Below are 17,215 nucleotides of genomic sequence, written 5' to 3' on the forward strand. Positions count from 1 at the left end.
ACTGAGAGAATAAGTGATTGTCTTCTGTGGCTTTGAGCAGGGCCAGTCGTGGTCCCAGGGATGGGGTGGCCATGGCGGAGAGGGTCTTGGGAAGGACAGCCAGCAAGTCCGACCTGTTGAGGTGGTTGCTGTTGCCCTGCAGCTCAGCATAGGTCATGAGGTCAGTGTCAAAGTCACGTATGAGATGTGAAAAGCCTGAAGTTTCACATAAACATAAAAAATATTTTTCCTCTGCAGTTCATGTTAAGAAATAATTCAGAAGGACCTATCTCCTCACAAGGTAGGTGGGTCAGGATCAATTGCCTGTTTTGCCTGTTAATGGTGCCTGATTTGTAGCTCCGTACACGTAGTGTGGAGGTGGTGTTTTTTCACCAGAGTAATTTTGGTCCGTACGTATGGAGACTGTTGAGGGAAGAGGAGAGATATAGGAAAGCAGAGGGATTTCACTGAAATCATATAGTGAGTTAAAAGATACTGGTCTGTAGGGCCAACAGATACATGAGGGGGGTGTGTGTGTGTGTATATATATATATATATATGTATTAAAATATATATTAAAAATGCTTAGAAAAGATAAAACCGTAGCAGAACGTCTAAATGTTTTCATTTCTGTATATAGGCCAAGTTGTTGGGGAATTTTTTACTGGATAGCCCTTTCCAGTGGAAGGAAATGTCCTGGGATAAAAAGGAACTCACAGTATCCATAGAAGAGGTTATACTGTAAATTGACAAAAGCAGCAGTAGTGAATACCAGGGTGAAGTATTTGAAGGCACCCTGGGAAGGGCCAGGCTGAGCTGGTAGGAGAGTGAGTCCTCCTCGGCCGTGCCCCAGCGCAGGACGGTGGGGACAGTCGGTGCAGCCCTCCTGCTCGGAGGACTGGGGGCAGCCCCAGGCTGCTGCTCCTGTGTGCAAATGAGAGAAGCCCTTTAAAGAACAGAATTAGTAAAAGGGGTGGAGAGGCAGTAAAAATAAAATAACCCCTTTTGTGGTAACCTTAAAAATCTAAGGTCTTCTAGGACATGAAGAGAGGCTTAGCTGAAGCAGTCAGCTAGGGTTTCCCAAAGCATTTGATAGGGTCCCTTACTAAAGGATTTGAAAGAAATTAAGTTACCATGAGATTGGGGGAAGAATCTCATATGGTAATAAACTAGTTAAAGATGGGAAACAATGTGATAGGAAACAATGCTCAATTTTCATAGTGTATAGAGATCTCTAGTAAAGTTCCCTAGGGATCTTTGTTGTATTCTATGCTATTTAAAATATTTCTTAACAATCTGGAAAAGGAATAAATTTCAAGAATGTAAAGTTTGCTGATAATAGTAAATATTTTGGGAGATAAAGGTGAGAGCTGACTGTGAAGAATCTCACACTACTAAGTGACTGAGCAATGAGCTGCCAGATAACGGTAAATGAGGATAAATGTGGTGATGTGCACAGGATAAAATGGTACTACATTTATATATACAATGAAAGATCCTAAGCTAACTGTTACTAGTCAGGAGTGAAATGCTGGGCTTACAGTAGAAGGCACTAGGAAAACCTCGGCTTAATGCTCAGCAGCACTGAAATGAGGCATGTCAAACACAGAATTTGTAGAAAGGGAGAGAGCATGAATCCAAAAAAGGAAGGTGTTACGCCAATATATTGATTCTTTTTATTTCCATGTTTTGAATAGAAGCTACAGTTCAAACTTTCCTACCTTGGCAAGGGTTTAGCTAGATTGGAATCTAAAAGGCGATGGACTGAGACGCTTCTTCATTTGTCGCTTTGGGCTGTGGAGCTCATTCTCCCAGGGCATCAACAATTTCTAAAGAGGAGTTTTCTGTGGAAATGCCACTACGAGCTTGCCTTATATGAGCTTGCAGGCCCCGGGCAGAGAAGGAGCTTGGTGCCTCGTTTCTATGAGTTTGTGCTGGTGATGCACAAAGAGCAGCTAGACTTGGACCCAGGATTAGCATTTGCCTCCTTCCTGCCAATTGTGTCTCAACCTTTGGACCATTGTTCCGGTTCTGCATTTTGCCAACCTGATTAACATGAAATTGCAATTGCTAAAAATCAAGCTAAGATGAATGTATATTTTTTTTACTAGTTTGAAAGATTGTGCTAAGGATTTTGTAATTCAAATACTGTCTTCAAGTTTATTGAGATTTGAAAGACTGCATTTTCAGAGGGTCATCACAGGTGTTTCCACATATAGAAACACAAGAAAAAGTCTTTTAAAAATTTTACCCAGGGAAAAGGTGTTTTAAGAATATGATATTGAACATGTGTCTTTTGTTGGAAGCTGCAATTTGTGATTGAAAACATAACCCCATGGTAAATTCAGTGAGATTCAGGCAATCAATCTATGATTCAAATGTGCGGTGTTCCTGGTGACAAATTAGGACTGTGAAGAGAAATGTGAGAACTTTTATGTTTTGCATTTGGAAACTACTGCTTTGTTGAGAAACCTACCAAAGTAGTTAGTGCAGAATTGCACTTTTCTACTACGCCTGTTGTAAAGGCATGACTGACTTTTGTTTTTGCAGTTAAGGTTTGACAAATAGTAATCAGCTCAGTAAGGCAGGGGAGGTTTTGTGCATGCGTTAAGAGTATTCCTTTGATTTGGAGTGTGAGTTATTGATCCTGCAGATAAGAACAGTTTTCACCATTTTGTAAGAACCATGAGCACATCTCTAAAACTTTAGCCTCAGAGTGTGAACTAGGGGAAAAGTAAAGCAGTTTCTGGAGTACTTCAACCAGCTCCTAGAAAATGAGACAATCTGCTTGATTATTGTAAAAGACAAACTCCTTAATGGGTAGTATCAACTGAAGCTGGTTTAGGACTTGCTTTGGCTGTTGCCGTTGCTAAAAATTTGTCGTTTTTTTCACTTTCCTTTAAGCAGGTGTGAAAGAATTGTACTAAACATGAAGCTGTGATTAAAAAGATATTTCTAAAATGTAATACTACTGACAATGACATGAAGGGTTGCATATTTTTGTTCTTATTAAGGTTCAATTTTCCTTTTATTTTCTATGGAGACTATTATTTAGAGAGAACAGAAAGACACTTTAAATCCCCCCCTATTTTCTCCGTTTCGTAAGGTGCCATGTGCACAATAGAATGCTGGAAAACGATCTGTGAAATCCAATGGGAAGGCAGAGAGCATTCGTTCTTCCTAGAAATGTCCTCCATAAACTGCAACAAAGGAAATTGCATCATGCGTTAAAAAAATCCGTACAGTAAGATATCCATTTCCCCCCCCCCCCCGCCATTTTGTGCTTAAAATAGCAATAACAATCTCCGAGCTGGGCATTTCCTGTCGATTAATGACCAGCCAGACTTAATGGCCCTCAGCAGTGCCTCGGGCCATCAACTCCTCCCAGCCAGTCATTACTCCCTAGAAAATGCCCTTTTCTGTGTAGTTACTGTTTTAATATTAGGATATACAAGTTGCCATTGGAGGGAGAAGAATGACCTTGTGGTGTTGTTAAAAAGTAAAAACAAAAAATGGCCAAGTTTTACACTTCAAAATTGTTAATGGTCAATGATCTATAAAAATTAAAATGTTAGCTTTGCAAGAATGACAAAATGCTACGAGGCTTATTACCTGTGCAAAGCATTTATCCCTCAAATACTCCCCAATTTCCGTTTCATGTTTGTCATAGGCAATTGGGTAAATTACAAAATTTGATCTTGTAAAATATGCCATAGCTTTGGCATTCATTTGTGTTGGCTGTGCTATGATTTTAACTCTTCTAGGAGGCACTGAGTGATTTAGATAATTCTGCTTTTTCTCTTTTGTTGAATATGTATAATGGTAATACTAACAAGGCCGATTGTTACTTGTTGAAATTAGTAAGTATATGCTGTTTCCGTAACCCACATTATGCACCTAATTTCTGGAGCATAGTTCAAGTTTTAGGCATTTTGTTAGAGCTCTAACGGAGAATATGAAAGCTAGGTCTATATCTAAACATCTTGCTCACATCCTTGTGTAGGCTAGGAATGCTAAAAATAAAATTGCATTTAACTACTGCCCTGGCAGAAGCGCAGTGTAGGTGCAGTGGTACCATCCAAGGGTTTATTTTGTTCAGGAGCAAGCGGAGAGCTGGTTTTGCCCATGCGGACGCTCCGGCGGCGCAGACGCGTGTGTTGGTGCGGCCAGCTGAGGTGCGTGCGGAGATCCCCAGGCCCGTGGGCAGTGGCTGCGCTTCATCCCGGCCTTTCCAGAGGCGGGGGGCTATGGAGCCATCCCAAAGTCAGAGGAGGATGTGGGAATGAGGGTTTCCTAGATGTTTTTCTTCATTTTCTGCTAAGAGGAGCATATAGATGAGCAGTGGAAATATTAGTGGGCTCTGAACTGATATTCTGTACCCTGAAGGCTGCTAATGTCCCACCTTTTTATGTGCATTCAAGAACTATGAGCATAAATTTATGGATAGTTTCCAAATGAAACTTTTGTATCTGTCACCTTCCTGCTTCTACATCTTAAGTCACCCAGCTGTGGTTTTCAAATTCTCTTTTATGTTCTGGTTGGAACTAATAAATTATACTCCTCAGGTTAAGGAGTAACTGCTAAGAATGCAAGATCTGGTAGCCAGCAGGATTCTAAAGGCAGAACTCATTCTCTTTTCCATTAATTTGATAAACTGTTACTGTGAACATAGACATACCAACAAATTCCCTTGGGATAGCAAAACATAGCATGTCAGCATGGTAACTGTCCACGTGCATGTTCTTAGCTTGCAGAAAATAGAAGCTAATTTAAGTTAATTTGACTTTATCTCATTTTGGACAGAGCAAGCTGGAATGACCTTGTTTTATCTGGGAGCTGAGGAACCACTGGTGTATTCAATTCCTGCCATTGTGCCAGTTGCTGGTAACTCAGTAGTAACTTGTTTGTCCTGTGTGCAAATGCAGTGGAGATGCTTTCCTTTTAATTGCTGAAACAAAAGTCTGACAGCAAGTACTTACTTGCTAAACACTTAAACCCAAATGAATATTTTAAACTCTTCCTTTCAAGCAGGCATAAATACATCCCTTGTTATGAGCCACTTAGTTAAATGCAAACTGTAGGGAAACAGCCGAGTACTTTCCTATTCCCTTTCCTGCCACTCTGCCTGTCATCCTCACAACTCACTGACAGGTTTTTTCAGTGGTTTATTTTTGTATCTTTTTATTTTTGTGCATGTGTGTGTTCAGGGTTTCTCATCTATTTCATTTTCAAGTTCCATTTTCATTTCATTCTCTTTATCTTCAACATTTTTATTATAAGGCTGTAGTTGTGTTGATTGTTTCAGTCTGTGGATAACAGTTAGTCAAGGTCTTAGGTTTTGAAAGACAGATGCTGATTTGTAAATTTTAGGGCAGCATTTTGCAATGTGGCACTTTTTGCAATGTGAGAGAATCTGAAAGACTTATTCTTAGAGAGCCATATCTCCATTTAGAGTCTGAATATACTTGCAGTATGTTTCATTTAAACAAACTATCAGTCAGGCCAGGATGTGACTCATATAGGTACCCCACTTGTGTAGATACCTTTGAGCTGTTTATGCCTCTCAAGGCAGAGGGCCATAAAAACGTGGGTTGAAGTCACATTTGCATTCTCTTAATGTTGTTCTATCAGTACCTGTCTGATTCCCAGAAGCACTTTCTGCCTTTGGCTCTGCATGAAGAATCCATCTTTGACCTGATTTATTTTCTGTTTATTTATGTTCTTGGGAGCACAGCTGATCCCTGCTGGGACATTGATACAATCCCTCCTATATTAGATGGCAGTTGGTATTGCTGTGTTTTTCTTGAAGTTAAACAATAATACTATAAAATCTTTACAGCATTTTAATTTTGAAATGTCCAATCACATAGCAGTATGCAGAACAAACTAGATAACCACTTTTTAAAACACACAAATATTTATTGAAAATAGAAAGGCCTCTTTCAGTTTCTGAGCATCTTCTGATATGCTTCCTGATGAAAAGATGAAGTGGGTGGAACTGGCAGTTGAAGAGGGAAGATTAGTCAGAAGGTAGCTGCCAGCTTCCAGCCATTAATTTTGTATCTTCTTTGCTGTTGGAGGGTAGCCAGAAAACTGCTTGGGTCATCAGACATAACAGCTAGCTACTTAAGTAAATTAGAAAGTCTGCATATAAAAATAAAGCTACCCACTCATGAGATTTTCTTATCATATCTCTCAGGAGAGAGCACTGAAGACCCATCCTCGTAAGGTTTGGGGCAGTGGCACCACTCTGCACTGGGGCTGTGTCCTGGTCAGGAACTAGCACGGGCTCGTGGGAAGGTAACAGAGAGACTAAGGAGGAAAAAAAAAAAAAAAAAAGGGATAACAATATAGAGGCTCTGCTTTCTAAGACACCATTTTAATATAATTCTTCGCAAAGAAAATAGAAGAAATATTTTTGCAAATGAAAATGATTATTTGAAAGTTTTTGCATTGTCCACAAAGCGTATTTCTTGCTTGCATAGCCTTTGTTTTTTTTTTAATCTTCTCCTTTTTCCATTTAAAAACTCTTAAAATAGGTTACAGCTGTGTAGTCCAGGCTGGCAAGAACATACAGAGTGTGAGCTTATTGTGATCATTTGAAACGGCACCAAAGGGGACCCCTTTAGAACCAGTGCTCCTGCTGGTACAGGAATACCTTTAAAGGAGCCAGGACTCCATTAGCCTGGGCCTTGTGGGCAGCAGCAGCTTCTCCCACATCAGGAGACGCGTTCCTGTTCCAGAGGGGAGGACGGGGTGCGTGCGCGTCGCGTGCGTTCGGGGCTTCGCTCTGTTGCAGCCTGAGCCTTTGAGTGCGGGGCTGGCTGGCGCACTGTGGTTGAGAAGCTGGCCCTGTTGCTGGGCTGACTCTGTAGCAGCTGAATCTTTCTGAAAGGCAGAGTTGCACGAGGTCAGATAACGTCAGAAAAAATAGAACTGAGGAATATGTTTGCTTTATACAAAATGAAGAAGGGGAACAAAACCTAAAGGTAGGTAACAAAGAAGAAAAACAGATACACTGGCCCTGCAAGATCACAAGAAGAGACAGTGGAGACAGTGATGAACCACATCTCAAAAAGGAGCAAAGCTGATACGTTGAAGACTCCATGACAAAACAGAATGAAAAATAGAGAGATAAAAGACAGGTTCACACCAACATGAGACTGCATCAGGTTTCTGTGCCTAGGGAGAGCTCAGCAGGCCTGATGTCAGAACTGATAAAAATGGATAGTTTTCTGCTTGATACAAAGGTATGAGGTGCCACGTGGAAGATTTAGCATGATCCTGATGAGGAAGAGGCAAAAGAATTTGCTCATCACATGCGTTTTCTGCAGAGAGCGTTCGTAGTATTATAGGAAAGTTCACTTTGCAGGTTCCTCAGAAGGTCATCTAGTGCTAACTTCTGCTCGGAGCATATTAGCTCTAAAGTCAGACAATCCCAAGAAAATGATCCTGATTCAAAAATGATGTCTAAAGTGGAAACTTAAGTGATCTGCAACAGAATTACTCTAGTGTCTGAAGAGGAAAGCAGCAGGTATTACAAGATAATGAAAATCAATCAGTGGGACATGCTTTATAGCTGGTGGAGATCACTCTTCCTGATAAGGGCTGTTGCATAGGTGAAGGGTACAGTGTGTCCTAGTATGCTGTGGTGCTGGGCTTGTGCTGTTCTATGTGTACAGTTAGCTCAGGAGAAGAAAAAGCTTCAGAAAGAGTCAGGGAATTACAAAGTTGTGGTGAGGATGGAACCCAGTGTCCCCAGTGTGACAGATGCCCTTGTTTTTCCAGCCCTGTAAGCATGTGCAGGCCATTTCCCCTTGAGGAGAGCCTGGTCCTCAATCAGACAAGTGTTGGAGCGCAAGGCAAAGTCCTCTGCTCATGGAGACACCTGGACCAGATAAAGTGAGACCAGATATGGCAGTTCTGTACGTCTCTCCCTTGCCAGCTGTAGAGTCCCAGGTATGCAAAGCTCTCAGCCTGACAGCCTGTTCCAGCACAGCCCTTCGCAGCTGCACGGCCCAGGGTAAGAGCTGCTGGTGCAAAGCTGTGTCAGGCATATCACTGCAGAGAGATACCCGCACAGACAGAGCGGGTGAGCTATGGAGGATGCCACCAAGCTGACAGTGTCACCTCTTCCTCCCCAACTTTGCTTGGGTGCCAGCAGTATGAGGTTGCATGGGGAAGGAGATCAGAACGTTCTTGAGTGCAAAAGGAAGATTTCCCACTCTCTTCTGAGCTACATTTCTTACCTCTGTCTGCCTTAATGCTCCTAGTTTTTTGAGCCTTCAAATCCAAGGAAGTGAATCAAAGGAAGCCCTGGGGGTGATAGAACCAGAGAATAGTCAGAATGGGCTTCTTGGAGATGGAAACAGACAGAAACGACCTGGGGAATTGCTAGCTCACTGAATGCTGGAGTTAGGGAACTCTGATAAAATTATTCAATGCACATTTTGTCTATCTTTAATTTCCATTGACTTTGTTTTCTAATAAGCTAAGCAGCTTTGCTGCTAAATAATAGGGGTAATAAACAAGATCTACATGTATCCAGAAATAACTGGGGAAGGAACTGGAAAGTGGATTTTAGGATTCCTTCTAGTCCACTGCTCTTTATTGCCTAAGCAGCGTCAACCTGGGGCACTGCAGCATCTCTGTGCCCTCTTGGCTTTGCCTTGGCAGAGGGGCACCCGGTAGAGCTGCCTAGGCTGCTGTGGGGATAAACCCGTTAGTAATTAGTGAGGTGCTGAGAGAACTGTGTTAAAAAGGGCTGTATTTACAGCCACACTGATGATTTGATGAGAGAAAAATCCCCATAGGTGGAGGAAAAATCCATAAATTTGTTTTGCCTCTTGCCAACCTAGTTTTCCATATGTGGTCTTAAGAATCAATAATGTGTCAGAAGCCTGGTGTAAAGTTTTTGCTACAGGTCATAGCATGTGTCTGAAGTATTGTAGAATTAGATAAAATATTTTTCTGTTAGCTGCTCCTATACTGTGCTGGCTGCATCTGCTTTTTCTTTGTGTTGGGGCAACGGGGAAGTACAAAAATGCAGCAGGGGCATGGCAGATCCACAAGGGCTTGCCGACGTTGTTCGCTGGGGGCATTGCTGAAAAGGAATCTGTCCTCAGCCTTTTCCTTTTATTCAGCCATCTTATATGCAAGTTATTTTCCTTTGTGGTTTTGCAGTTTCCATTCGCCCATGTGTTCATTGACATTAATTACGAGAAAGAGTAAAGATGGGACATTTTCTTCTCTATCCAAAATAAAATCCCAAAGATTCTGTCAAATTTCCAGTGAAGTCTGTAGCCATGAGAGTAAGTGTCTGTGGAATATATCTGAAGTACTGAACTTTGCAAGGATCTATCATAACATGGAGAAACTTTTTCTAATCGTGTAAAATATGCCTGTTTCCCCTGAGTTTCCTACAAGTGCTGGTTTTTTTTTTTTTTTCGTTAGACATGTGGTTTAGGGAACCTGCATTCCATGGCCTCCTTTTCCCTCCTCAGGAATTACAAGGTGTTAATTAAAGCTTGCCCTGAGGCACTGGAGATACAGGTGCATAGCAGGATCTCTTTTTGTTCTGTCCATCCCATTTGCTTTGAGTTGCTGCCTATTCAGTGGGTCTCTTGATGCTGGTTTAGTGGTGAGCGAGCGGTTCCTTCAGGCCCGTGTGTGGTCACGTCTCCACGTTCGTGCACGCAGCAGGGCCGGGGGCCCCGCAGCTCCTCACCTGCTGCTCTGATGCTGCCTGGCACAGAGGGGCGCTTAAAACACAGGGCAGTTCCCCCCATTCCTCCAGCTGCAGACAGTCCTCAAGCCCGCTCTGCTGCTCACTGCAGCCGCAGCAACAGTGGTCTGTTATCTTACACAAGTGGGCTTGCTTCCAAGTCCAAAGTTTTATTTCTCTGAGGACATTTGTCCTAATTCGGAGCGATAGCCCAGTCCACCTCACTGACATTCATGCAGTAATCTCATTTAGTCTGCACTGGTCATTTAATAGAATAGTGGTAGAGTCATCATAAGAAAATGAGAAAATGTCACAGGGGGATATTTTTTTTTCCCCTCCTTTGAGAATGAACATCTTGAGTTTTTCTGGAGAAGAGTCTTGCTGTTTCTTGTCGGTGTTGATTTTGTGTGTGTTTGTGTATTAGTGTGAGCAAAATGTTAATATTTTTCTGCTCCAGTCATGGGCTCCTTGGCCTTCTGATAAAGTTTGAACAGTTTTTTGTGTAGAGCTATTGTATCTTACTGCTACTTCTGTTCAAAAAAACAGTGGAGATCATAGTATAAAGTAATAAGATAAAGACGGGGCTTTAACTAGAAGGTTTGCTGCACAGACAGCAAAATAATAAACAACAATATTCTCTATTTGTCATCTTTTCATTTACTGAAGTTATCTTAAGTCTATTTTAAGTGCAAATTACGAAATGGTAAAACAAGGGATGGTTGAGTCGTTAAATTATTTACCATCCAGTCCTTGAAGAAAAAAAAAAAAAAGAGAGAGAAAAGGCGAATTACAGGTCAGCAATGTCAAGACATTCTGCATTGCTTGTCTCTATCATCATGCAGAATCTTTTTATTAAGGCAGCATAGAAAGAATAGATTTATGGACTGAAGGTACAATGTTTAATATGTCCATATCCATCTAGATTGACAGTTCCTACAGACATGAATTTCCCAGGAGAGACAATGTTACTGGTGTCAGTGGATGGCATCATTTACTTCAATGTTCCATTATTAAATTGATAACAAGATAATTCCTCAGCTTCTCAGAGACATGACAGGGTTTACAATTGTTAGCTTTCTTATTGCATGGGATTTGATGTTCTAGGTAGTTTTTAATAAGAAGCTTATTTTTATTTCAGTTCTGCAACACATCAAAAATACAACAGGAAAGTGCAGTAAAAGAGAAACCTGGTTCAGTTTATAAGGTATCTAAATTGGTCCAGTTCCTAGGGGGTTGGGGTTTTTTTGGTTTTATTTTTTAATTTTTTATGATGGTAAAGAAACCTGTGCTCCTGTTACTTTTCACTTTGTATGTAGGGATGTTTGTGTAACCCAGAAGGAACACTTGCTGCGTTAGTGCCGCGTCCCGTGAGCCGCGCGTTTGGAAGGTTCCGCGCGTGCGGCTGTGGCTGCACACACAACTGCTCGCACAGTTGTTTGCTCTTTGCTGAAACAAGGAATCTGACTTCTCCCAAGTTAAAGGAGATCCCAAATAATTACTGAATGACAAACATTTACTACTGCTTGTCAGTCTTCTAAGATCCTAATTGATTTTAAGTAGCATCGCGCCTGCTGCGTGGCCTCGTGTGTCGCGGGGTCTCTGCAGTGGCACAGCCCAAGCAGGCGGAACTGCCGCTGTGGTGCAACGTGGCAGACAGAGCTGTGCAGAATAGAGACTATCCAGCGTGGCCCTCCAGGCTCAGCAAAACACTTCGGGGTGAATTTTCTCTTGCCCAAAGCAGCAGTATGTGTCTAAAAAGTACAGCTTTTTTTCCACAGAGCTTATGTAGGAAAAAAATTCCTTAGGAAGCCAGATGAAGTAGATGAAGGAAGAAGGATGACTTTGAGTGATCATTTCATCAATCAATGTCCATTTGGAAGAAACAGAGGACTACAGCTATAGTAGTGGCATAGGTGGTATTGAGCTGAATATTTGTTCTGGCCAAACGTGGCATAACTGCGTTTATGTTTAGAGTCAGACTTACAGAGGCTAGCAGTACAAGCCTAGAAAGTCTATATGCAACCTAAAATGTTCCTTTCTATTCCTTGGTGGTTTTATTTTGCAACTAAGACCTATAGGATAGGGAAGAATCTGGCTTAGAGTCTGTATCTTTTGTTCATATAATGAAAAAAATGTAGTATGTCTATATGGTCATGTGTGTTTTTCATTTAGATACATACAAACCAAGGATTGTTTATCAGCTCAGTGAAACAGCCAAGGATTGCCCAGTAAAGTTTCCTTTATTAACTTTCCACCAGCTGCACTGCCGTCATCCCTGAGCGGGTGCAGGTCCCTTGGCATGAAGCTTGGTTAGGGAGAGAGAGGGCCAGGTCAGGACTCCCTGCACGTGGTCCTCTTGCACGCAGAGGAAATTTAGTGCTGTTAAATAAAGATTCAGCTGCCTAAAGTTACCCTCTCCAGATGTCCTTGTGAGGCTGTAGGTATCTTTTCCCGTGGTGCCTGATGAACTCAATCTGCTATTTCTGCTATTAGCTTTGAAACAGTAAACCTTCAGTGCTGGACCTCTTCCTCCTCATGGCTTTTGGTGGAGTGTCTTTGGTTCTGTTCAGACCAACCAGACCCTGTGGCAAGACTGTACTGTGATGTTTAGGAGTAAGAAAAACTTCTTCAACTGAAGATAGCAGTCTTTCTGTCTGATCCAAACACAAATGTTTCCTGAAGTTTAGATCAATTTAGAATAATTTTGTAGATATTAGAAGTCCATTTCTTAAGATAGTCTTCAATCTCTGGATTCTATCTATAAACAGCAATTGCCCTTTTTCACGTCTTTCCTTCTCAAGCAGGTAAGTTACAAAACCAGTCCTTCTGCCTCCTTGAAAACTCTTGATTTTACAGCTTTCAGGGGAACATTCTCTTAGTGAAAATATTCACTGTCTCCTCCTATTTCTGCAAGGAGTTTGCAAATCAGATACAAAATCCTGGGGATTTTTGCAAGCGCTTCCGCATGCAGAATGAGGCGCAGGTTGCAGGCGGCAGCAGTGTCTCCACGGAACATCTGTTGACGCTTGGGGCAGAACTTACCTCAAGCTGAAAATTAATCAAGCCAGTGTGAGGGCCGCGCTGGTTGGGGCGGCTGGATTTGCTTAAATGCAGGGAGATTATGTGCAGATCTGCAAGAATAGGTTAGGAATAGATGTGGATTAAGGGCCGGTGTTGGAAGGCTGTAAAAATACGGTTATTATTGGCACGAGAATGGATGATTACAATTGCTTGGGGATTGTTTGGAAGTTTTCTTAACTTTGCAGGAGCTGTCAGCGTTCATATTTAAATCCAGCCTCTTGAGAGTTTTCAAAATCTCTGAATGTACTGGAGCTCCCTTAGTCCCTCCAGAGCAGTACAGGACAAATTGTCTACCTACGGTTTTACTGCTCTCCTCATTTAAACAGATGTTCTCAGAACCGTCTGACCCAACGTAGGTCCTGTCGTTTTTTTTCTCTCCATCCTTTTGTTCTGAAACCCATTGCATTGTCAACGATAGAGGAGAAATGTCACTTTAAAACATATGCACTGGTGAATCTTATTCTGTTATTTTTTCATGCTATCGCGTTCCTGAGACATTCCTGTAAAGATAATAGAAATGAAATTAAAAAATCGCAAGGGAAGTAGAGTCTAGTTTAAGCTTCCAGGGGATTATTATATACAGGGAGAAAAAATATTTTAAGGATTATGAGAAGTACCTTGTCAGTGCCTTTTAAGTAGAACAACTAGTAATGCATTAGTTACAGAATTGTGTGAAATGGAGGTTTTTACTAGGTGCTTTAGCTACACTATATTCATCTTATAATCACGTCCTAAATGGTACATTATATACCTCCCATTTCCATCGTCATTCCCCCCACTCCCAAAAGCGTTTTTTTAGACACTCTTCCATGAGTGATGACGAAAATCCTGTAGGGATACAGTGTCTGATGTTGCAGGGCTGCAGTTCCCTCCCCATGAGCGTTGCGAAGTTCCGTGTCGCGTTGTGCAAGGCTGGGGCACGAAGACCCTGCTGTTCCCCGAGGGCCATCGGGAGCCGCCGCTCAGGGCGCACAGCTCCCGGCCATCCGTGTTGGGATGCTTTGGAAAAGCTGGCACTTGTGCCCAAAAAGGCTAAACAGAATAGTGAGGACAGGCTGAAATATTATAAATTGATTAAATTTAAATCACAGTATACCCTGTGACTTTTATCAGTTTTTATTGCTTCTCGTCTTTTGCTGTTTGCTTTCTAGGAGGTTAAGTGTGGTAATATCCCATTTTTTTTCATAACCTCCCATATCTAATTTTAGGAGGAGGAGGTTCAAATCTCCTGCCTCAGAGGCAGCACATGTACAGGCCCACAGCTGATTCGTGGTGGGGACGTCCCTGGTACCAAATGGCAAGGCCGATGTGACGTTTGGTGGGAGAAAAGCTGCTTAAGGAAGTTAACGTGGAGGGCTGGGGGATTTGCCTCCATGTATGAATTAAGGTTCATTTCAAATTATAAGAGAACATTGGGGAATACAAAGAGAATTAAATGCCTATTTAAAATATGTATATATTATCCCCTCTGAGATCCTGGTTTTCATGCTAACAGCAGAAATTAATTTTTTTTTTCTTTCAATCATTTTTGTTACTGTAAACACTGTACACTGCTTCTGTCAAGTATATATGCCTAATTTTAAATTTGAATGGGAATCAGTATTTAAAATTATGCTATCTTAATTAGCAGCTCTTTGAAGTATCACGTATCTTGTTCTTCCTCCTTTGTACCGTCTCAGCAGATTTTTCAAATTTCATTAGTAGTACTTGACAGAGCCTTGCTCAGCTACTTGTACTTATGGTTGGTCACCCTGGATGTCCCACAGCTTTCCCTGATGAAAAATTTGGTTTGTATAGCAGCTGAATTTTGATACAATTTGCATTGTGACTAACTGTGGAAATTCTTATCATGTTGTTAGGATTTGAGTAGTTTCCTTTAGTTACCCTCCTTTTGTTTCCTTTAGTTACCCCCTACAAAAAGTGTAAATTTGCAGAAGATATAGTTTCTAGTAAACTGCCAGATATTGCAGTAATTTAAGTACTTTTTTTGCTTCCGAATTTTCTCATATAGATTGTCTTAAAATGAATTTTCAGAATAAAATGTTCTGATGTAGGTCTTATAAATGTCTTTAAAAACATTCTATTCTTTTTGTTTATTTTTTCCTGTGTAGCCAAGTTACCTTGAATATTGAATAGAGCAAATTCTATTTCATAAGCATTTGTATAAAGCTATATAAGGCTGTTTGCAGTAGAGAAAGGATTGTATAGAAGTGACAAGCTTTTCCTCTTTCAAGCACGGAATAAAATCACAGCCAGGAAAGATCATGTGGATCTAATGAAAAACTATTTATGCCAGAGACAATGCAAAGGAAGGGGTACCTCATAGCAAGGCTTCTTCACATGCTTTCCTTCCCAGGAGACCTCCCTCTTGCAGACATCAGTCAGAAAGGGGGCTTTCCTAGGTAGTTTGTAGCTCGGTGGGTGGTGTTTGATAGGTAGAGATTCATCAAAGCAACGCAAGTACTGGAACACAATGATAGTTACAAGTTGTGTTGTCCTTTTAAATGAATGTACTGTAACCTAGACATACCTGCTTTTCTCCATAACTACCTTCCCTTTCAAAGTATATTCTCCTTCTTTCTGAAGATATTAAATATATCAGATTTCTTCTGGAGATAATTTGGGAGTTTACAGCTCCCAAAAGATGTGTTGGATGAGTTTTATAGACCAGATTTTTAAATACTCTTCCATCTATGAATGAGTCATTAGCCCTTAACATTATGAGAAAGTTCAAGAGAAGTGTTACACAGACTGGAAGGGAAAGAATAAGCTCATTGCAGATATTAATGCAGATTGTGAAGCTTGTTTGGAAGAACAAGACTCAAACTAATCTCATCCTACCTATGAAGCAAAATTAAAACTTTCATAAACAAGTATGGCCAAATATGTTTTTGCTTTCCTCCCATGACAGTTTCTCTAAGGTGCCCTAAACACTCCTAGTATTATATAAATAGTAAAGAACTTAAATATTCCTTCAAGCTAAAAACCAGCTTCGTCTCGTCGTTGGTTTTGTGCCTCTAACTGCCTTTGTTCCCATTTAATCACATCCCATGTGAATTCCTATATGTTTGTGAATTCCTGTATGTTTGAATAGGCTGCTAGTTTTCCTTAGCGACTTGGTGTTGACAAAATGGGTGACCTCCTAGACCATTTTTTCATCTCCGGTGCTTTGCTTCCCATATACAGGTAATTGTTAACTATGCAGATAGTTAATGTTTGGAATTTTTGCATGCAAAATCTGGTAACACAGTTTAAAGTAACTGTATATTTCTTCCTTTCAGATTCTAATTGCCAGTATCATGAGCACCTATAGCAAGAGTGACTGGACTGAACTTTCAAAAATGGCTGAGGTAATGTTTTCCTAATTGTGTTTCTTCATTATTTTTGTCTTTTCTTATTCTTCTTAAATATAATAAGAAATTTCTTGAAGGAAATAGGTTCAGAGTGCAAAATGAGAGTTTAAAACATGTCCATTATAATTTGTTTATTCTGTGATTTCATTAAAATGATGGGAATGTAAATTTAAAGGAAATCTATTCTGTAAAAATGGTCCCTTGGATTTTTAAACAGTACCTGGAAAGCCTTAAGACTTTGAATCTATATGCTTTTTATTTGCATTTTAAGCAAACTGTATATTATGACGGATGCCCTGATAAAATTTAATTCTACCTTTGAGAGCTTAACTTGATCTTACCTTGCCTACAGGCACACTAGTTTGACAGCACCAGAAGAAATTTTGAATATAAAACTCTTCAATATTTAAAGTATAAAAGACTCATTTAATGCTATTCTGGTTTTAATATAGACTTTCAAAAATGATAGGAGAGAAAGCCAATGTATGTAATAGCAGTCAGCAGGCTTCCTATAACATAAATCCAGTCTTAGACAAATGCAAACAGACCCTACACTAGAAACTTTGATTTTGAAATCATTTGAAGGGGGGGGGAAAAGTATAAAACGTTACATAGTGAATACTATAAGAAACAGTCAATTAAGAGAGTGATGTTATCACTCAGAAATATGTATATATCCACATATAACAGGAAGTTGTTTGTTTGTTTTATAGAAAATTTCATCACAGATCAAAATACCTAGAGGAAATAAAATGCATATTTTCAGGCCATTAAAGGAAGGCTTTAACAGACAATAAAGAAAAAATTATTGACTTATCATTATTGTTACCTTAACCTTGGTATTGTGTTCTATAAATATTGTACAGATACATATTTTATGTATATAAGTTTCATATGTATATATATTTCATATATAAATATATGTGTGTGTCTATGTGTAATTATGGGCTTAGATGTTTTGAAATAATGTTTCTATTTGCATGTGTACATGTGTTTGGATGCCCTTTCTTCTTTATTCCCAACGTTTTAAAGCCTCTCATGGTAATACGGGAAGACGCTTCTCTGTTTTCTTTGGACA

General features: G+C 40.4%; 1 protein-coding gene across 1 annotated transcript in view; it reads left to right on the plus strand.

Moving 5' to 3' along the window:
- The window catches only part of DPYD (dihydropyrimidine dehydrogenase), a 211,121-nt gene extending 194,972 nt beyond the window's left edge, over positions 1–16,149 (plus strand). The window contains exon 15 of the mRNA XM_088524477.1: positions 16,066–16,149. Within this exon, the coding sequence (XP_088380603.1) occupies positions 16,066–16,149 (84 nt within the window). The remainder of the gene's footprint in view (positions 1–16,065) is intronic.
- Positions 16,150–17,215: the final 1,066 nt, after the last annotated feature.

The sequence above is a fragment of the Tinamus guttatus genome, unplaced genomic scaffold (assembly GCF_059628265.1).
Source record: "Tinamus guttatus ecotype Peru unplaced genomic scaffold, ASM5962826v1 Tinamus_guttatus_pri_ptg000211l, whole genome shotgun sequence".
Classification (NCBI taxonomy): Eukaryota; Metazoa; Chordata; class Aves; order Tinamiformes; family Tinamidae; genus Tinamus; species Tinamus guttatus.